Source organism: Xenopus laevis, chromosome 8L, assembly GCF_017654675.1.
Source record: "Xenopus laevis strain J_2021 chromosome 8L, Xenopus_laevis_v10.1, whole genome shotgun sequence".
Lineage (NCBI taxonomy): Eukaryota > Metazoa > Chordata > Amphibia > Anura > Pipidae > Xenopus > Xenopus laevis.
This window is the reverse complement of record NC_054385.1, coordinates 120,159,036-120,182,242: the sequence shown is the minus strand read 5'-3', so window position 1 is coordinate 120,182,242 and position 23,207 is coordinate 120,159,036. Positions and strand designations below refer to the sequence as shown.

Below are 23,207 nucleotides of genomic sequence, written 5' to 3'. Positions count from 1 at the left end.
AAGTTCCTATTGGTTTAAAAAACCAGTTACCCACTCTTTAATGCTGCAGACAGTGATGGAATGGGGGTACCTGAGGCCTAGTGGATAACCTGATCCAAGGCCCAACACCGGTGGACCATTCTGACATGGGCTGTGAAGTTAAAAACTTATATGATTCAAAAATTGCAACAAAAAAAAAAGGACCACTTTCACATTTTCTACATCACACAAAACCTTAAAGGGGAGCTCCACAAAAAAAAACCATAACTTAGGCTTTTTGAAAAGTAAACATAATTTCAAGCAACTTTGCAATATACATCAATTCAAAAATATGCAGACTTTTCATGATTTTTAATGGTTTCTGACAGTTCCCTAAGCCTAGCCCCCCGTTCTCCTGCTGATCTGTCAGACTACTTTGCTGAGCTGGCTGACTACTGTTACTTTGTATCAACAGCCATCTGTCCTCAGCCTGCATCCTCCAAACCCCACAGTTCCCTGCACACGTGATTTCAATAAGGAACGGGACATCCCAGTGCAATGCATTGTGGGTTATGTAGTCCTGCATACTGTCTGTAAGCTGTGGAGAAGTTGTTACAATTTGTAACATCAGTGTTTAGTCCCTCCTTCCCTGCCAGGATTTCAAATGATGCAGAAAGAGAAGAACTGTTAAACAGCTGGATTTCAGCATAGAAAATGGCATTTATTCATATTTTTGAAGAAACAGGTAACTGTGATGGATATATTAGGGGTTTCTGTGTTATGTGGCCTCTTTATCAAATTTTGGTTTGGAAGCTGGAGTTCCCCTTTAAATTTAAGATGAGCTTTGACTGTAAGCCTACAGATAAACCTAGGCGGTGTCATAAGTGTAAAGATTCAGCATAAAGAATAACAGCACCCCTAGTGGTCATCATAGGAGTGTAGCAGTACCATATAGCAGAACACATATTCACATAAGAAATGCATGAAATGCGTGGGTTTATGTTTTCTCTTTACTTGCAGTGGAGTTGAGCTATATATATATATATATTTTAAAACAAAATAACCGCATGAAATGAAATTCCTGAAGAAGTGTATATATATATATATATATATATATATATATATATATATATATATATATATATATATATATATATATATATATATATATATATATGAAATTGCAGTGTAGCTGCTGTACTTCCTCTCCTGCTGTAACTAACACCGGATGCTGCATCTCGGTGGTTTTGAGCGTCCCGTGTTTATACTGCGCGAATTGTGATCATGTGACCTACACAGGTGTCCTGCTCACTATTTTATTTTTACGACTGTACCAAGACAAGAACTCGGGGGCCTCTGTATCTCACATGTATATAAGACGCTTGCAACTAGCACCTGCTTTTTATAACTGGGTTAACGTTGAAAAAAAAAAAAAGTCTGTGGTTTTGTGAATAAGAAGTTCTGCGAACGAGAAATATTGTGCAAGATTTTCTTTCTATTTAATGGGGGGGTTGTTAGTGCTCAGTGCAGCTCAGCAGCAGCGATGAACCCTAACACCCACCCTAATCCTCTGCAATGCAAATCACACCTGGAGAGGTTGGTTTTCCAGCCTTTGCTTTAGGTGCTGGTTTATTTGTATTCCTACCGGCTTTACTTTGATTGTAAATATTGCTGATGTCACACAACAGAGTGTTTCAAACAGGGAGCATTAGACAGAGCAGTGTCATCAGGAGGGAAAGTAAAAGGACGGGTGAAGTTGGCAGGACAAAGAGTGTGTGGGGCAAGGAAAACAAGATCCAGACACAAAAATGCTGCAACTCTAGCAGTAACACAAAGCCATTGTTGAGATGTCCACATCTGCATCGTTTTAACGAAATATAAATCGTTTGTTTGGTATATATCCATCATATGATACTATTTGTCCTCTTACCTTCTGTAGATCCAATCTGGCTGTGTTTCCATAGTTACATTAACACAATAACAGCCGCATCACAACCAACACACTGCACTATATGAAATACTGCTACACTAAATCTGCCCAAAGCCAACATTGTGTTGGAAATGCAGAGAAGGCTGCAAGCGAATACGGTCATATCACAACAAAGATAACTGATACAAGACTTTGTACTTATATTCGTACCCCTATTTGCCAAATAATTCATCTCTCAGAAATGTTATGTAATGGAAGTGTTCCACAATACTACATAATACAACGATGACACTGCCCTGTCTTAAGCTGGCCATAGACGCAAAGATTTGATTGTACCAATCTCCGTTTCGTAGGATTTTCGGGCCGTGGAGAGTCCCGATATTTTTCATGCCATGGCGATCAGTCGATTGGACAGGTTAGAAAATTTCTTTCAGCTGACATGCAAAGAAGCATCTGAGGTCTGACGCATTTCGTGTGAGGAGGTGCTTAGACACGAAACGCGTCAGACTTTAGACTTTTTAACCTGAATCTTGGAGGTCTGGAGTGTGCAAAGTGACAATATTGATTGCCAGATTACTAAACACTACGAGGATGGTTCTGTTTTGTCTAAAGCTCACCACCCTTCCAAACAAACTATATAACCTCATCAACAGCTAAAGACAATTTAGGGCAGCTAAAATTGCATAAACATAGGGGTTATAGTCAAAGCTTTACATTGCTGGGACAATAGTAAGAAAGCAGCTGGTTCCCTCACCCAACTCCCAGTTGCAGATATAAACAGGTTGGAAAAATAATTTCCTAGAGTTATCAGATGCCAGCTTTGCGTGTGACAACCTTCTCATTCCCCGCCATGTTTCCATCACTGTCCCCATAAATATCATATCCAGCTGTTACCAACGGCAGCCAAAAGGAGGGGGTTATTTTCCTTTCCCAAGCTATTCACAAGTTGTTTTCCAATGCAAAGTGATACACTCGTTCTAAAACACTCGCTTAAATATGCATGAGGCACGGCTAAATAAAAAGTGAAACGTTTTACACACATACAGTTTGGTCACAGAAGGAAGTGTCAGAGAAAAAGCTTTGTTTGTTCAAATACCTCTTAAAGGTCCAGCCTAGATGTAAACTCCGGTAATTGCCCCTAAGTCTTTACTTACTTCTCTTTGCAGATTCAGTGCAGCGGAGCTCACTGGCACCATCTTCCAGTGCTTTGGTAATCTTCGGGGTCTTCTTCTTTCCCTTCGGCTATTTTTGTGACTTGCGGCACATGCGCAGCTGTTCATGCGCTGATATGGCGCTTACATGCTGAAGATTACCGAAGCGCTGAAGATGGCCCCCGTGAGCTCCGCTGCATCTGAAAAGAGAGATAAGTAAAGGTTATGGGGCAATTACCGGAGTTTACACCTATGCTGGGGGGGGGGAATTGTAGGGTAGGGTTTTTTTATGAATAAGGGGTTTGGTTCTCCTTTAAGGGTTGCACACAAGGCTTAGAACAATAAAATTGCACACATCAAAAAAATGAAGGGTGATGGGTTTGTTTAATCTGATTTCAGATGGGTATATGTTCCCTTTAATCTCTTTTCCCGGTTTTATAAATTCTTGGGAGAGTCCTGGCCAATACTCTTGTCTCCAAGCTACTCAACTTCCCTCGGTTCCCTGCCTGAATACAGATACAGGATTCTGATACATCACTATGTAAGGATTAAGGTCCAACATCTATCTGAAAGTCCAACATTTATCTGAAGGTCCAACATTTTTCTGAAGGTCCAACACCTATTTGAAGGTCCAACACTTATCTGAAGGTCCAACATCTATTTGAAGGTCCAACACTTATCTGAAGGTCCAACACTTATCTGAAGGTCCAACTTCTATCTCACAAATGATGTTAAGTGTTGCGTTATCATCTCAGGAAATTACAGTATGAACAACGTTGCTGCTATCATCTTGAAAATATGAATCTACCATCTAGCGGCCAACACCAAAACTATCCACTCATGGCTCAGAGTCTTCAAACTACAGAATAAAACACAGCAACCTACAGTGTTTATGGTAATATGATTACATTCATGGAATTGTCAGCAGTGAGGAAAACCAAATGAAGCAGGCCATGACTAGGTGCTGTCTAGAAGTCATAGAAGAAGTCATATTCCACGGAACCAAAACAGCTACATTGTTGCTTTACTGATCACAAGCCTGAGGAAGGGCACTGGACTACCTTCTTAATGGTTCATGGTGACTCCTCATTAAAGTCAAAATAAAACTATGGCACAACACCTTAATCTCAGTCTTTGAAGAAACACCAAAACGTTCCATTGAGTATTAACATCTGTGTTATATGAATCTGCTAAATCAGTTCCACGTCTCTTTCTTGCACCATGTATAGGTTAGTTATGGTATAGAGGACACATAAAAAGGTGACGGTACCAAATGTGGGGTTCAGGCTTGTTAAGAAGACAAACACATGACCAAACCATGTATAACACCAGGAAAATGTGATTCATGCAGACCTTATATTTATTATAGACAAGAACATGAAGGTATGTACGTGCTTGGTTGAAGACAGTATGCAGTTAACACAGATATACCTCTCTTGTGATATCCCTTTGCTAGTGAAACACTAGATTTACACCTCAAGGTAGGAACGTGCCTTCATACACAAAATAGGAAAACTTGACCCTATGTGAACACCTTCATCTTTGTGTTGGTACGCAACTCCTCTACTATAAATACAAGGTAAGAGATGAAATGTACGTTAACGACAAATCTTATGCCCCAAGTGCAAACAGACTTTCCTTCTCCTTTAAAGTGATCCTCTGCTAAAAACCTCTACAGATGTGATGAAGGAAATCGTTTTTTTGATGATGATGATGATGACTACAATTGGTCAAAGTTAGACCCCATTTTATGACATATTTATGAAAAGGTAATGGTTGGAATGGTATGTTGAGATTCAAAACTTTCTGCATTTGGTTTGGAAAGAACATCGGAGCATAGATGACTTCGGGTTTGGAAGAGCATCTGATCATAAGTGACACTGGCTGGGAAGGCAACGATTGCAAAGCTTTCCATAGAAAGTTCTTATGTTAGAAAATATTGAGGCTCTTCTTAAGAGGACTACCCTCTATAAGAAGTCCCCGTTGCCCAGTTAATATGGCTGAAGAGGTTGTCCATCTCATTAAGCTAAGAACATCTCATTTCATGGCTAACATAGTACAACCTTCATTTAGTTTTAAAATGAGGTTTCCCAGCAGAAGAAAGACACCTACCTCCTAAACTTTGAAAGGCCATTTTGAACATGCAGCGCTATTGAAGGAGTTCATCTGCCTCCTTTACATCTCCTATCTTTAAAGGACACCATAGCTGGTTCTGGAGGGTTACAATTAAAGCAGCACCCAGGTATTTTAAGAGAGGAAAGTGAGGGTTGCAGGGGTTGGACCAGCTAGAAAAGTGCATAGTCAGTCTCAGTACTCATTAATGCTACGACTCGTGTAAGTCTGAGGAAACCTTTAGCCCAACAAAAATGCATTTTAAAATGGAAATAATTTTTTTTTTCATTTGTGAAAATGTAACAGTGTCTATTATGCATTGTCCTCTAGTTGTCCAATCAACCATTTGCAAGCGCAGGGAAATGCTTTTTACTTAAAAGACAGTCATTCGGCATTCTGCTAGTTGGCCGACTTGAGTGAAATTACGTTCTGACACAGGAAAAAGTTTCTTTTTTAGATTTGAGCAGGGTAAAAAAGTTGACAGCTTCCTTACAGATATTCCCCTGCTACTTGGTTACCATGGTTGATAGAGATAACTGGAGGCGAGCAACAACATATTTTATTTTCATACTTTCTAGTGAACCCTTTATACATTCCCATTGCAAAATACATTAAATAAGAGCCGGCCCATGTAAACGTAGGTAACATTATAATGGGTTTGTATGCTTTGTATTGGATAACACATACTACAAAGACTACAGAGTTGCCTCACATCCCTAATCCAGTTGGCCTATTCCATCCTGCCATTTATCACCCCACTATTAACACTGCAGACCTTGAGGATTCTGAGCCTGGACGGGCAGCCAGCGTGCATGAGCGTGTTATTAGATCCAAAGCTCTCCTATGGCGGTTCCTGCATATATGGTTAGCCTGCTGCACATCACAGCTACCCCCGGAGAAAAGTAAAGTGCAAAGCCAAGAGACCCTTCCAAAGACAGCCCATCGTCTCCTGTTTGGGCTTCACAATCCTTGGTTTTGCGTAATGAAGCCAGAAGCAGGGTTCAACCAGGAAATATTCCTATTGTTTTGGACGCTTGAGGGTATAAAGAGTGCTCGTGTCCCTCACATTACACTTTTCCTGTAATGACTGGCCAGTTTCTGCTTAGGATCTGGGGACTGCTGGTCTGCTTGTTTGTATAGGTCTCTCAGTTCCTTTATTTCCTGTAAGACCTTCCTGGCCTGTCTCCAATTGGAAGAAGCCTCTCCTAGAAGCCTCTCTGCTTCTTGAAGGACATTTTCAGAGTCCACTTTACAAGAAGTTTCCTTTCCCTTTTTCTTGCTTTCTCCACAGTCCTTCACTTCTGTGAGCAGTTCCTGAGTTTTATCAATCTTTTCTGTTATCAGTTCCTGTAAATAGGATAGTCTCTCTGATTCAGGGGGCTTTTTGGACATTGGGCGTTGACCTGAGGAGTCTGATCTCGATAAGATCTCCTCCATAGAGGCACATTTGTTCTTCTCAGAATAAGATAGCTTTTTAGGGACCTGAGGCGTGTAGGTTGTGCCCTTCCCAAAAGAGTCACGATGTGGCCCCAACTTATCCCAGAACACCTGATCTCTCCCTTGCAGGTTCTCTGACCTGCCCTTTTCTGGGCACTTCTCAGAATCTGATCTGCGACGCTTGGAAGCCAAGTGGGCCACAGACTTGTCTAGGTCAACCCTGAAACTTTTATCACAGCTGCCTTGATCTTCTGGGGAGATATCCTCTTCCTGTATTAGATCCAAGGTTAGCATTCCATCTGAAGTTGAGGTAGATGCCTGCAGGAAATTGAAGCAAATATATAAGCCATGTCATATATATTGGGGTGTTTCAGGAGTAAATTTAACTCATAGTGAGTATGATAAGCCCACCTCCCAAGCATCGTCAGTCACTCTTCCCTCTGATGATAGCAAAATGCTTGCCTAGTTATCTCTTACCTACCCAACAGTTTATAACATCAGAGAATTAAATTGCAGTCACTTAGAACTCTTCCTCCCTTCCTTCTGGAAACTAACAGGTACGTATGTCCGGCTTAAGTAAATCAACAGTGAATCAGAGATCAAAGCAAAATCCTTCTATTTAAAGATTAGGACAGAGGTCATCCCAATTGAAGTATTTTAATTAAAACGATACAACTATTCAACACACCCTCCTGTGGATCAATTACTCACCACTGCCATAAGGTGACCTCTTGTAGGAGGGCGCCTGGTATGCTGGATTTTCGCTCTGTCACGTGTCAGGTGAGCAAGATAACTCTCCTCTTCCACTGTGACCTGCAGGAATTAGTGACAGAGCTTGGACTATGATCTGAACACATACCATGTGATAGTACAATTCCAAACAGAACCTTGTAAGGGATGCTCAATGATCATAGGGGGTCTAAGTTGAAGGTTGACACATATCTCCATCGGATAAACGTCCAAGTGTTGTAGAAATGCATGGTTACGAGCTAGCAAGAGGTCCATGGACTTGGATTTGACATGCACAGCCTCCGACGGGCTCTTTTATTTCTACATTGTTCACGGTAAGATCCTGGGCGAGCAGCCCTACTTCTTTCTGCTTACCTCATCTAAGATGCGGTTCTTGGCTCGTATGATTGCAGAGTTCAGGGCATTGATCCAAGATTCCTTCTCTTCAGGGCTGACTGCGAGAAAGATCAGGTTCGGTGCCTATGAAGAGAAACGAGGTCAGTCATCCCATCCCCAATAATAAAGTCCAGCCTGAATAAAGGACGATGCAAACACAAAAAATCTGATAATAATTAGAAAGAATGTTCTCTTATGTTTTCCTAGGTTTCTAACATTTGTCATTTTCAGGCTGTTACGTACTCCGATGCTCTTTCACTATGTTATTTTCTAGCTGTTATAAAAATACCCAGCTCAGCTTCCTTTTTCTGCTCTGGTGACGAAGAGAAAAAAGCAAGTCATGGCTGTTGTCCCTTAAAGGGGAAGAAAAGATACAATTACAGTGGGGAAGCAAACTTCTTAGACACCCCCAAAGCAAAATCATATTTTTTTTGCCCTGGGCTTGTGCAAACCTTTTATTAAAAAGGAACCATCCCATTGTAATTTGCTGGGGAACTGAGCACCACCACTTTTTCTTTTGCTCCCAGCGGTGCTCCTTGCATGGGCTTGGGCTGGCCGCATGTGTAGTGCATTCTGACCTACACAATTTGTTATATTGATCACCTAAGCCCAATGCAAGGAGCATCAAAGAAAAAGGGCAATGTCTCAATTCCCAGCAATGTACCCGAGGATGGTCTTTTTTCATTGACCAAATTGCTCCTCTTGTTTGTTTTTATCTTTATTTGCCCTTATAAGGGGCAGCAGCCAATCTTTTTTCTTCTGCATGACCCCATTCTAATGAATGCAAGTTGCTGGGCTATGCTGAAGGTCTAAAGGTCTACTAACTTATTGCAACCAATCAGCAGGTGGCATTACTTTTCATTTGTTCGAAAGCAAGCATCTGATTGGTTGTTATGGGTAACAAGACTTCAAAAAACCTGGCTATTTTTTTATTACATTATCCCATTGAAGCCTATGGCTTGTTTACTAACTGGGACAGTAACACACACCAGTCAAACAATGTACATCAGTCCCATAGAGCCTAAAGCTGGCTGTCCAGTTCCTCATCCATAGCTACTGGGTTCTCTAAATGTGACCTCCCTCCTTCTTGGTACCTCCACTGAAGGTCCTGCACAAAAGAAACTTGACATGTGTGGGATGAGGCACATAGGCGTGTGTAGGTGGCTAAGGATTTAGTCTACTTTCCATGAGGAATCACCATGATGCCACCTGAAGCATCAGAGTGACTGTGGTGTTGAAAACAGAAGGATTAATCTATGCATGCTTGTAGAAAAATCAACTTGAATAAAACTCATGTATGGCCTCATGTATGGAATTCTCGATATTTGCCAATGACAAAAAGCAATAGGTTAATAGTTCAGTGTAGCCTCTGCCCTGTTAATGAACATAATGAATATTTCTTGAGGTGGAGAGACTGTACAGTTCAATAGACTGCTTGTACGGGTCACCATGTCTGCCAGTCACGTCCCCAACGCAGTTATCTAATAAGCTTCGATCCAGTCTGCTGACTCCGTCTTGTCTAACAGTCTCTGCCCCCATTTAAAAGCTATTTTCAGATAGAATTCAATAAACTGCATCTGTCTGTGGTGGGTATGCTGTTGTCTCTTCAGTCCCAGGAAACATCTCCCTAAAATACTCAGAATATCTAGGAGTGCAGAGACCTTGCAAGACTCACAGCACCCATTCATACCATGAACAAGCAGAACATAGATGGACTCCTATCTGTAGCACGGTGCTCATTGGCTACCTATATTTTCCATTGACCCATTTCATCCCAGAGTAATCTTGTCAAGCTCTGTGTAACTTGCTGGACCTATATAAATAAATACATGATGATGATGACTAAGGTCAATTCAATCTGACTTTGTTGTCCATTCTGGTTAAAACCAAAAGGATTGTTCAGCTTATAAACAATGACAAAAGCAACATGAGTCACTCACAGTGTTCCCTGGCTGTTTGGAGCGTACAAGGGAGAATCTGCTGTGGTTCTTTTTGGACCGACTTCGCGATTTCCGTAGCTCCTCGCATTTCTCGTAGTCGCTCAGGTCAAAGACTTCATGCCCATTCTTTTCATCTTTCCCCTTCAAAAAGACAGGGCCACAGGTTACCAAATGAATTTGGGGGGACGGTCCTTCAACCCAACTTTTGGCCAATCACATATGAGTATTACCATATATGTTCTATTTAAATGAAGATACAGACAGATTTATCACATTCTATCACCAGTGAAGAAAAGCCGAGTCTTGTTTTTATTAGGACAGAGACACGCTCAGATTTGGGGAGATTAGTCGACCTGTGGGATGGCAATCAGTGCGCTTCATTTTCCGAAGCCGCCTCACAAGGAAACCGGGAAACTTCGGAAAACGAAGTGCTCCGAGTGCCATCCAACCGGCGTCTTACATTCTTGCAGATGGGAGGCAGTTCGGGGAGATTAGGCGCCCCGAAGAAGAGGAGGCATTTCGGAGAAATTAGTCGCCCCAAACAAGATTAGATCTCCCCGAATCTGCACATATTCTTTCCTAGCATTACACACTGTGATAACATTTCCTGCCATGTGTGAAAATATTTTCATGGCCAGTTAAAATCTTGGAGGCTTTTGTCCCATGGAATAGAATCGGTTTTAAGGATGGAGGAGGCTTAAAGAGGGAGGAGACCTCTGGGAGAAACAAAATCAAAGGGTAAATGCTCTAAAAAATTAGCCAGATTTTTTTTTTTAATTTTGAAGGAAAGTTGTGATAAATTTCAGAATATTGGAAAAAGTTTTCATAATGTCGGGAAAATCTTTTGTAAATGTAAGAAAAATTCAACCATGGAAAAAACGCAACATGCTACTAAGAAAAATAATTACACCATTGATAAACCCTTCCTTCAATTTATTTATATAAAGGTTATATCATCCAACTATTATCCTTTGCATATCAGTAGGCGGGCCAAGCTTTCTCCAGTTTTGCTTTGCTACTTGGCTCCGTTGAGCATTTTCCATAGACAGCCAAGACAATGGTAATCCTCAACAGAGGCAGTCAATGTGGTGCAAACTGAATTCAAAGAAATAGTTAGGGGTTTATTTACTAAAATAAGAATTGATTTCATTGTCCCAATAATATAAGCTTGACATAACTCCCATGCCCGATTTTGCCTTATTTATTAATAAAATAACTCAAATAAATCGGATCGGGAAAAAATCCAATAAAATGGAGCGAAACCCTGAATCGTATGATTTTTTTTAGGGCCTTTCTACAGAAAAGTTTTATTTTTTAAAATTTTGGCCCAAAATCATAGGATTATTGGGTTAAACCCAGCACAGATCACATTACTTTCCATTTGGCACACAGACTTATACAGGATCTCAACAGGTCTAAAATGGCAGATTTTCAGATTCAGGCTTTTTGCGGCATCAGGGTACAGGTATGGAATCCGTTATCCGGATACCTGTTATCCTGAAAGCTCCAAATTACAGAAAGGCCGACTCCCATAGACTCCATTTTATCCAAATTATTTAAAATGATTTCCTTTTTCTCTGTAATAATAAAACAGTAATTTGTACTTGATCCCAACTAAGATATAATTAATCCTTATTGGAAGCAAAACCAGCCTATTGGGTTTATTTAATGTTTACATGATTTTCTAGTCTTATCCAGAAACCCCCAGGTCCCGAGCATTCTGGATAACAGGTCCCACACCTGTATGATAAATCTTGAAAAATTCTATATTTTTTTTGTCTATGAAAAATTTGAGATTTTGCCCCAAAAAGTCCTACCAAATAATTTCGTGGTTTAATAAATAGCCCCCTTAAAGTCACTTTTGTCAGATTTTTAGAGAACTTTGCATAAGAAAAAAATATTTACAGAGTTTGTCCAATCCTTTTCGTGGAAAAGAAAAACAAATTTTCGCTGAGCTGATAAATCCCTTGGCTGGATAATAACAGGCCTGTTGTTAAAGGCTCCTCCACAGTAATAACACATTTCATTAGAAACGGCAGCAGCCCCCGTGTTTATTCTAATCAGGAGGGGACTCCTCTGAGACAATTTAATTACTTGCTTTGGTTGCATCTCTATTGGGATCTTGTTATGGTAAAGACTTGCGAGACTTTGAGTAAACGTTTAGTATGATGCAGAGAGTGATATTCTGAGACAATTTGCAATTGGATTTCAATTTTTTATTATATGTGGTTTTTGAGTTATTTAGCTTTTTATTCAGCAGCTCTCCAGTTTGCAATTTCAGCAATCCGGTTGCTAGGATCCAAATTACCCTGGCAACCACAAATCCTGCAGAATAGTAAACAGTGAGTTTTCTATTAGATATGTGACCACTGCGACTATAAACAAAAAAAACCAAAGGGTCAGTATTCTTCAACATGAGGCCAATGAATAGGGCTTGTTGCCTATTTTTTTTAATCAGCAAAAATCTGTATGGATGGTATTATTTCCTGAGCTACACCGGGCTACTCCATGTTTGGTTCTTGCGAGGTGGATTTGATTCCTAGTAAACAAGCCCCTCCCTTCACCCTTTACTTATCTCTTTCTGTTCCCTGGTCCTGATACTTAAAACAATTTAACAAGAGTCAGTTGTCCCCAAATCATCTGACTTCTGATACATTATCTGAGCAGACAGAGGATGACTTGCAGGGAATACAAATGGCGCTGCTTTCAATAGCAAATGACACAGACACATACATTTAAACCCGGTGACAATGGGCAATGAATACATATTGGAAAGTTGCTTAAAATTATATTTTCATTCATTACACACGCAGAAAAAAAAAAAGATTTTAGGTGGAGATGCCCTTTAACTACAAATCGGCTGGAAGAAACACATTTTTATGAAAGAAGCGGCAGAGTGTCAGCTCTGCCGCTAAATCACGTCTAAAGGTGGCCATACACGGATAGATCCGCTCGTTTGGCGATGTCGCCAAACGAGCGGATCTCCCTCCGATATGCCCACCTTGAAGTGGGCAATATCGGACTGATCCGATCGTGGGCCCTAGGGCCCAACGATCGGATCCTTCACGTTCGCAAACGGGCGGTCGGATCGCGGGACCGCATCAACGAACAGATGCGGCCGCGATCCAACGGGATTTTTAACCCCATCCGATCGAGATCTGGCCGACTCTCGGCCAGATCTCGATCGGGGAAGCCCGTCGGGGGCCCCCATACACGGGCCAATAAACTGCCGACTCGGTCTGTCGGCAGCTTTTATCGGCCCGTGTATGGCCACCTTAATGCTTTTAAAGGGAAAGTCACGCCAATAACTTCCATTTCAATTAAGGGGAACCAAAACAATAGCTCTAGTCACATCCTAAACTTGGTTATAGTATTATCGCCTTCAGTTTGTGGCTGATCCTTGCTGCTGTCGGGAAGTGGATTCAGCTGGGACGGGTAAGGGCTGTGCAGTTTCTGTGCATCGCTGAGAGAGAAGGAAGGCCGGTGTATGGCCAGTAATGTGCCTCCTTGGAAAGTACAGCAGCACCATTTCCAGTAACAGAGGAACTAATGCCCTGCACGTCAGGGACATATTCTTAAATAGAATCCATTCTTTTCACGTGAGCGTAACCCTGTTTCTGTACATCGCTTATGATACTCATCTACTTTCACATCCTTTCTGTATAAATCTTCAGGGCTTTACATGGGGTATTAAAGGGGTGATTCTCCTTTAAGTTAACTTTTAGTATGTTATAGAATGGCCGATTCGAAGCAACTTTTCAATTGGTCTTCATTATTTATATTTTATACTTTTTTTAAATTATTTGCCTTCTTCTTCTGACTGTTTTCAGGTTTCAAATGGGGGGGGGGGTCACTGTCCCCATCTAAAAAACAAATGCTATGTAATGCATGTATTAATACATTTTATTCATTATTTATTAATACTTATATTTATGGATATATTTATTAATACTAGTGCACCGAATCCAGGATTTGGTTTGGTATTCGGCCTTTTTTAGCAGGATTCAGATTCGGCCGAATCCTCATGCCTGGCCAAACCGAATCCAAATCCTTAAAATCATGTGACTTTTTTTTTGCCGCTGGCACGCAGCTCTTTTTTCACACCTCACCCTCATTTGCATATGCAAATAAGGGTTCGGATTCAGTTTGGTATTTGGCTGTATCTTTCATGAAGAATTCGGGAGTTCGGCTGAATCCAAAATAGTGAATTCGGGGCATCCCTAATTAATATATGTATTTTTATATTGCTACTTTTTATTGAGGCCCTCTCCTCTTCATATTCCATAGTCTCTTATTTGGACCCTAGCAACCAGAGTGCCAAAATTGCAAACTGGAGAGTTAAAACATACAAGGGAAAGTTGTGCTCACCACTACTGATGGGCGAATAAATGGGCGCGAATTTGCTGAAAAAAATCTACGGCGGCAAATAAATTTGGTCATGCGTCAGAATAGTCACGCGCATAAAAATTGCCGCTCATCAAAACTATTCGGACGCCCATTGACCTTATATAATTATATAAAAATTGTTACGGGCATCGTAATTGACGCCCATTGACTTTAATGCGTTTTCGGTAAAACGGGACATCCCTACTCACCACTAATTTTAAAACCATTAGGCGGGGGTGCAATGAGGCTGTGACCACAAAATACATATAGTCAAACACAAGAGTCCTCTGCACTCAACCCATTATCAATATATTTAAGACAGAGACATTTTGTGCATACTGCTACTAAAAAATGCCTTACCCTTTAAAACAACACAGGGATTGTTTGTCCATATATTGCAATATATTTAAGCTTGCTGGAGAGCTACTGAATAAAAAGCTATAAAATGCAAAACCCACAAATAATAACAAACAAAAACCGATTGAAAAATCTTACGTTTAAATTTGCTTTCGTTCTGTAAAGTTGTAAATCTGGTTTTACTTCCCCTTTTTCAAAACAAAATCAATCATAGCGCTTGTCTGTACAGCGGTAACGGTTATGAGTGGCAGAGATCAATGACTGTCTGGGCTACTTCTCTATATTTCTCTATTTTCTCCCTCAAAAAGAGGAAAAGGAGAAGATGGGTTAGCACAAGTGTCATTATCACAAGTTCAGCCTTGCTGACTGTCAGCTACATTATGCAAGCTACCTTTTTCTATGTGAGATTTTTTTTTTTTTTTTGTGTTTTCTGAATTATTTGCATGTATCTAAAGAAGCATTTGCCTGTATGGCAGCACCATTATGGGTGCCGCTACATTGATGTCTATTGGATATTTCGTATCTGGTGCTTGCTTTAAAGGGGTGGTTCACCTTTATGTTAACTTTTAGTATGATATCAAATGGACAATTCTAAGGAACTTTTCAACTGACCTTCAATTATTTTTTTTAGTTTTTGAATTATTTAAATTCTTATGATTGTTTCCAGCTTTCAATATCACTCTCTACATCAGGGGTCCCTAACTGTTTTTACCTGTGCGCCACATTCGAATGTAAAAAGAGTTGGGGAGCAACACAAGCATGAAAAAATCCCTTGGGGTGTCAAATAAGGGCTGTGATTGGGTATTGGTAGCCCTTAAGTTGATTGACAGCCTACAGGAGGCTCTACTTAGCACTTTACTTCGTTTTTATGCAATTAAATCTCACTTCCAAGCCTGAAATTGAAAAATAAGCCCCTGCTTTGAGGCCACTGAGAGCAACATCCAAAGGGTTGGAGAGCAACTTGTTGTTCACGAGCTACTGTTTGGGGATCACTGCTCTACATCATACTAAAAGTTAATTCAATATGAATACCTTTAAAGAGTAAGGAAACCCTCTCCTGTCTCAATAAGTGCCCCCCAAAGGCCCCTATTTTCTTTCCCTAACCACAACAAACACTCACCAAAAGGCCACCGGCTTCCTCCTATATCATGTTATAACTCAAAGCAGCACAAGTAGGGTTGCCACCTGGCCGGTATTTTACTGGCCTGGCCGGTAAATATTATGGTTCATCCCAATGTTATTAACAGGGAAAAAAGATAAATATATAGGAAGGCCATTTTCTTTTCCAGAAAGAACACTAGTGATCTGGTGCCCAGCTTATCCAATGACCAAAAACATGCACACTCAAAGTTGAACTGGTCTATTTTCTCTGTAAAACAGGGTACAGATGTTTCCTTGTCCTTTAATGGAGACTGACCACTACTGCTGGTACAGGTGGTTTCTTGTCCGAAAAATTCTTAAAACCAGTATCATTATCCAAATCTTTCATTCTCTACTGCTTGCATCTCACCACCCTAGTCCCATCTACTCTGCTCTCTCTCCCCCTCCCCACCTCATGTTTCTCTCTCCTTTGCCCCCTATGGGTCCTGTTTCTCTTATCCCTCCTTCCACAGCTCTGCTCTTTTCTTTCTTTTCTGCACCCCCCACCAGCTCTCTCATCTCTCCCAGCTACACAAACACAAGATGAAGAGAACTTCTGTACACAAAACACATTGATGTAATTAACCAAATGAAGGCATCTCACAGCTTTGAAAAGGCATGACAATGTTCCACTTCTCATACTTTCTAGTTTAGCCTGGCTCTGAAGTCTTGTACTCTCAGCCCCCATGTAAACTGCAATGTGGTTCTATATATTGCAAACATGCTTTTTGCCCAATTATTAGAAACCTGTGTGCACAGGGCAATGGGTCAGTATTGAATTCTATGCGTGCAGGCAATATGGTTTTTCTGCTCCATGTTTTGGTGTGTGCACATAAGTTGTGTGTTCACACTTGGGTGCTCAACTGATTCCCCCTTGGGAGACCAGTGATAACATGTTGGGGCATCTCAGTCTGAGTAAGTGTGAGATTTGTAGAGAGTGCCGATTTGCTCTCCTACGTGCACAAGGAAGTCCAGCTTGAAGGTCATTTAGGGTGAGATTTAGGACAAACACAGGTCACCCTACATATTGTTAAAACTATGGCTGATGCTCCAGTGTTCTCCTTTATCCGTAACCTTGTGGAACCAAAGGAATGACCCTCAAGAGGGCTTGACCAAAGGATAGAACCTCAAGGGGGCTTGAACTGAAAACGTTGGTCACTACTAGAATCTACACTTAAACAGAGACTGGTATGGACTTGTAATGATTCTCTAGGCTTTCAGTTCTAGTAGAAGGTTGCAATGACTTCCAATGCATCCCCCTTCCAGCCTCCATGCCATTGTAGAAAGAAATGTTGCTCTAATGTAGCCAAAAGAGACACAGCAAAGAGCTGCAGATCTAACCGCTCCTAAATATAACATGAGAAGGGAAGATTAGTGAGTGGGTATATGAGCAGCTGCGGTGCATGGCACTCAGTGTACAAGCAAACCATAAATCCACAGGAAGGGTTAAGACATGCAGATGGTTCACATAATGTTACCCCCAAGCACAGAGCGTCTGGCTGTCACAGACACACAGAAATAGTGAGCTCCCCTGGGTCAATTAAAGGGTTCCAATTACCTCTCCAGGGCGGTGCTATGGGAGTTGCGTTGACATAAGTTGTTGGTTTTTTTTTTTAACAACACATTATGCGTATGTGGCCATCATCAAAGTAATCAGAGAGGAATTATCAGTCGCTCAATTCATACATTTTTTACATGGATATTTGGTATCTAGGTCTCAGATTTTAAATATAACGGTGAACAAAGGCAAAGTAAAGGATGCTCAGTTACAGCAAACACTTTGATCTTGCTCCATAATGATTTGTTTTAACAAGCTCGAGCAGAAATACTTCTCGCTTTCATTAACATTTAAGGTTGAGCCTCTTTTTTTTTACCAGAGTACTTGGTATATCTGATGTAAGGTGGTGTGCGTAGGGAGTAAGAACCAATTAAAAATGGAATGTATGTGTGGTGTTTTCCCCATCTCCCTGTTTTGGTTGTGGACACGTAAAGGAACAATTCCTAAAACCACAGAATATGAATCAGGGAAAGTTCCTGGACTAACTCAGTTTGCGTTTGATGATAAATACCTTTAAGAATAGCAATGATTGGGGTGCATAACTCAAGGAGGATGCCAGGGGACAGTGAAGAGGGAGCAATAGTCAGTGCTAGGGGGTTGAAACATGGAGGCACAGTGAGAACAAGTTAAGATGGGTATACACTATATAGGCCCCCATACATGGACAGATATAAGCTCCCAACAGAGTTGGAACCTTGTTGCCCAGTGTATGGGCCCTCGGATGGCCATCCCCGATCTCTATCCATGCCAAAAGTCAGCCAGATGTCAATAGTCCTGGTTTAAAAATCCAGTTTGATCAAGAACTGCATTGGTTCGTTGATGCGGTCCTCGATCCAACCACCCATTTTCTCCTTGTTATAATCCGATCACGATTTGCTAAACCCAATATCCCCCACCTCAATGTATAGCCATCTTAAGAATCTCTTGTTTAGTGAGGTCACCAAATGAGCAGATCTTTCCCCTGATATGCCCACCAAAGGCAAGCGATATTAGGCTAATCCAATCGGTTGGCCCTAGGGCCAAGAGATCGGATTACAATTAAAGGAAAAGGAGTTGACAGGATGAGAACTGTATCAACTAGCAAATAATGTCCTCGATTGGACAGGAAAATGAAACCTGCCCAATCAACATCTGGACAACTTTTGGCAAGACATCGGTTGTGGAGGGCCCAATACATGGGCGGATAAGCTGCCAAATCAGTTGAAAGAACCTGAATTCTCATCTTAAATCTGCCCATGTATGGCAACCTTTAGTGATTTTTCAGAAGAATCAGATCTCACAAGACAAAGAAGGAAGAAGAGAACCCAAGGTTTAAATATCAGGACTTGGATATTTTTTCTACATGAACATGAAACTTGATTCACCCAAGCGTGGAGCAGGTTCCTCTTTCATTACAGGACGTGGTGAGTATATCGCAAGGGACTATCTGCGTGGCTTTGACTCAGCTGCATAAACAAACCTCTTCTCATGACAGGGAGCAATCTCAGAACATCCCCCGCACACAAACCCAGCAGGGAGTCAACAAGGAAATTTCAGCTGAACCCCAGGTGGAGAAATTGAAGACTCTGGGGGCTCATTGAAAACAGAGCAACAAATGTTCCCTCAGTAATGGGCGAGCGGCTTGATCAGACTGATATCTATCCCTGGGTATGGCCATACTGTATAAACATCTGACCAGACATTGCTGGCCAGCCATGGAATACAAGGACTGAGTATGGAAGACTTATAAAACGGATACAATCATCACTAAATTTCTTTTTTTCACAAAATATTTCTGCTTATGTTTTATGCATTTCTAACAAGTGTTGGCTAGTTAATTGTCACTAATTATATCTGGTTTCCATGGAATTGCATTTTCTAAATCTGCACCTGGATGGGAAATGTGCTATAGCAGATGATTTTGACACAGAAGCTTTTGGCAGATAAATGACCCTGTTAGAAGTTCTAATTGAAAGGACCACACCTGTGTGGTAGGAACCTGAAGGCTAATGTCAGATGTGGTGTGATCTCCATGAGTAAACACCCAAAAGTGACCCTTATTGAGTATTATGGCAGTTTTCAGCCCAAAAACGAGTGCACATTCTAAGGCCAATAACATCTATGACAGTTTCCAAAGCAAGGGCAGTTTTGGGCATTTTATCGGACAGAGTGCCTTTTTAATGGAATATTGATGGAACAATAAAATATGGATTTTTAAATTGACTTTTAAGTCTGCATTTCTCCTTCTATGGTTCCAGTTTTGGGCATATGTCTGCTGCAAGAGAAACCACCTGAATAGCATAAGGCTAAAGGCACACAGGACAAAAAGCCAACACTCCTAATGATATGTAATGTCAAGCACCATGTGTGATACGTGGAGTGATAACAGATCAACCTCAGCAACAAACTGGTAGATTCTAATTGGAGGTCAATATCTCCATGTCCATCGATCTGGGTGCTTGTCATTAAATACCATTAGGAGCATATAGGGGTGGAACAGGGAGTTCCAATGTTACTTGTCAAGCTCAGATCCTGCAAAAATATAAATAGTAGGTTTCTGGCACTTTATGAATTGTGCCCCATTATTAAACCCCTACACACCAAAAATAACCATGGGACTGACCATGCTTTAGGTTATGTCCAGGACTTTAGTCTTTTGTGCAAAAAAAAGGTAACAAACCTATTCCTTCCTTTGAACTTAAGGAAATTTGGGCCATTGTTTTTGAGTGGTGCAGCTGATGTATTCTCATTGTGCTCCCACAAGCGTTTCTCTCGCATTCCAGAGACCCTACAACGTGTTCCTCCCATGGAAAACAGGATGAAAATATTTCCCCTATAGGATGTGTAAGGCTTTGGGAACAACTGATCAAACAATCTATGGAGGGGAACCATCTGTGCAAGCCAGGAGTCAGCGTCTGGCATGAATCCAACCAGGAAGAACGTCAGATATCATACGTCTGCTCATGACCTCAAGCTCTAAGCATGGGTGGGATCACAATTATTGTTATTACTCATCATATGCAACAAGGTCAATGAGAAATTGAAGGCATCAAAAATATAATTTCCTTAATTTCTAAGTGTAATATGTATTTATCATATATGGGTGCCTCCATTACACTACAATCCCTTTAGCTATCCCCACTGTAGAAGTCAGTTGTTCAGCTGAAGGAAGCATTTAAACTGACCTAATTTGGGCCAGTTATGCATATAGCAAAAATACATACTGTATGGGACCTTTATTGTATGGTGTTCCCATGTCTGAGAAGCTTCATTCAGAAGGTTCCATTGTTTGTGCAACTTTAGTCAACAGTCAGTAGTGAAGTCTGCAAAGGGGAGTAAATCCTTGACACAATCATGGCTGCTCCCTTTCATAAGAATTAGCACATACATACAAATGATGCCTCTCCTGTAGAATAATGGACTCTAGAATGTTGTACTTGGCATCAATAGTTCATAACAGGGTACAATTAGTATTTAAAGGGATACTGTCATGGGAAAAACATTTTTTTCAAAATGAATCAGTTAATAGTGCTGCTCCAGCAGAATTCTGCACTGAAATCCATTTCTCAAAAGAGCAAACAGATTTTTTTATATTCAATTTTGAAATCTGACATGGGGTTAGACATATTGTCAATTTCCCAGCTGCCCCAAGTCATGTGACTTGTGCTCTGATAAACTTCAATCACTCTTTACTGCTGTACTGCAAGTTGGAGTGATATCACCCCCCTCCCTTTTCCCCCCCAGCAGCCAAACAAAAGAACAATGGGAAGGTAACCAGATAGCAGCTCCCTAACACAAGATAACAGCTGCCTGGTAGATCTAAGAACAACACTCAATAGTAAAAACCCATGTCTCACTGAGACACATTCAGTTACATTGAAAAGAAAAAACAGCAGCCTGCCAGAAAGCATTTCTCTCCTAATGTGCAGGCACAAGTCACATGACCAGGGGCAGCTGGGAAATTGACAAAATGTCTAGCCACATGTCAAGATTTCACAAATGAATATAAAAAAATCTGTTTGCTCTTTTGAGAAATGGATTTCGGTGCAGAATTCTGCTGGAGCAGCGCTATTAACCGATTCATTTTGAAAAAAAATTTTTTTCCCATGACAGTATCCCTTTAACCTAATAGACAAGAGTTGCCCTCTTCCAATTATGAAAATCCATATAGGCCGGTGATTATTATATTGCCATGCTCAAGCTGCCACTCAGTTAGTTCCCAGCATCCTCGAATGGCCTGGGAATTGAAGTTTAGCAGCAGATGGGCTGATACACGCTCACTATCCGTACTATAGGCTGATGATAGAAACAAAATCTTGTTTTCTCTAATAATGGAAATGGCACCGCGCAAAAGAAAAACAGTGCCGATGTAACTGTCAGCGTTTGGCATTTTATAGCTGGAGAATGAGTGAAGGGCAGTTGTGATTGTAGGAAAAAGAGAGGGGGTTTATGACAATGAAGAGAAATGCAACTACCTCTACTTTTTGTACATTCTGTGGTGAAAACACAGACCTGTCAATCTTCCCAGGATTTTCAGGAGTCTCCCCAGCATGGGAACCTCCTCTGGGTAAAACGGGTTGATCTGGGAGGAACAAGGCACACTTAAAAATTACCCGAGTATAATTTATATATTTTTTATGCACCAGTAGTGTAGTTTTTGGGGGGAATCATCAATTGAGCCTTAAACACAGCCCAAGTCAAAAGTGGCCAAGTCAACAGGCTAAAAATAAGAAAAGACTTAGATTAGACACATACTGGTCGCCTGCTGGTGGGAATTTATTTAAAAGGTGGTGGAAAAGCCACATGTCTCATGGCCAAAATTAGATGCCAGTAATTTAGTTCCAAGGAATATGGACAACCTTCAATCTGTGCCTGACTCTAAAGGTGGCCATAGACATTAAGGAGAAGATTTATCAAAGGTCGAGTTTTTTGAGGGTATTTTTCATCATCTTTCTTCAAATGTTACCATTTGCGCAGTAGATTGAAATAGCCGACTTCTTCGTTAAAGTTCGACTTTTCTCTCTACTGTGCACCCACACAAAGAAAGAAGAAGCCGATCGATCCGTGGTGCTCACTGGAAGATTCCCTGGCCAGTGCCATTTTCTGCCGGCCCGGGGGGGGGGGGGTGATGTAAGTATATACAATCACTTGGGGGTCCTAACTTTTGGCACCCCCAAGAGCTCCTTTCCTTCTCCTTTCACATCGACTTACGACGTTTCGCTCTACTGCGCACCCACACGAAGAAAGAAGAAGCTGGAAGCTGATCGATCCATGTTGCTCGATGGAAGATCCCTGGGTTGGTGCAGTTTTCTGCCGTATATACAATCACTTGGGGGTCCTAACTTGTGGCACCCCCAAGAGCTCCTTTCCTTCTACTTTAACATCATCCCACCACCTCTAGTGACATCACAAATGGGTGGAGAATTGCAGAAGAAGAAGAGGGCAAGGACATTGGATGGGCAGTGACAGAGGGTGATGGGTCAGAGGTTGATGTCAGTAGTGGGGAGGACCTTTCAAATAGTTCGGCCCAACACTGGGCCTTGGCAAGGCCAGCCAGCAGGGAAAAGGGGCTGGATGATGACATAAGGGGATAGGGCCAGAGTTGTGACGTAGAGGAGGAGGACTGGGTGTAGATTGGGTATGTAGGCAGGGTTACAGAGCTATTAAGGTGATAGAGAGGGAAGAGGGAATTGGGGCTAGGTTGGAGAAATACAGGCCATGTGACAACCTAACCCACTCCTGGCCTACCAGAGGAGTGATTTGTCAGCCCGAAGGTAAAGCCGTGGGTTTTAGGTCTACGCACCACTTTTACAAACTTCTTGAGATGATCAAAAAGGCCATACTTGCTGCCATTTGAACATGAAATGTGTCCATATAAATATATTTCAAAATACAAGGAGTTAATGAGCTGTGCACACAGCCCACTATTCATTAAGGAAGGATTATAGCTGGGTAAATGTTTAACCATCTCTATTTCCACACCTCTCTTCATGCATTTGTCTAGAGCATGTGAATGGAAATATGCAAAGAAGCAATGCACTGTGCGAATAAAGATCCCCGCAGTCACACTCTGTTGTGTATTCAAGGCAATAAAAACCCTTCTTCTAATGTTTCCTGTCCCAAACATTTATTAA

General features: G+C 41.3%; 1 protein-coding gene across 2 annotated transcripts in view; it reads right to left on the bottom strand.

Annotated features, from left to right (window-relative positions):
* Window positions 1-1,212: 1,212 nt before the first annotated feature.
* plekho1.L (pleckstrin homology domain containing O1 L homeolog) overlaps window positions 1,213-23,207 on the bottom strand; it is a 31,730-nt gene continuing 9,735 nt past the window's right edge. Inside the window, exons 3-6 of one of the 2 annotated variants that reach the window (XM_018231401.2) lie at window positions 9,654-9,794; window positions 7,693-7,797; window positions 7,300-7,401; window positions 1,213-6,906 (exon numbers count right to left, since the gene is read on the bottom strand). In XM_018231401.2, the coding sequence (XP_018086890.1) occupies window positions 6,214-6,906; window positions 7,300-7,401; window positions 7,693-7,797; window positions 9,654-9,794 (1,041 nt within the window). In that variant the 3' untranslated portion in view covers window positions 1,213-6,213. The remainder of the gene's footprint in view (window positions 6,907-7,299; window positions 7,402-7,692; window positions 7,798-9,653; window positions 9,795-23,207) is intronic. The other variant, XM_018231402.2, reaches the window with a different exon arrangement.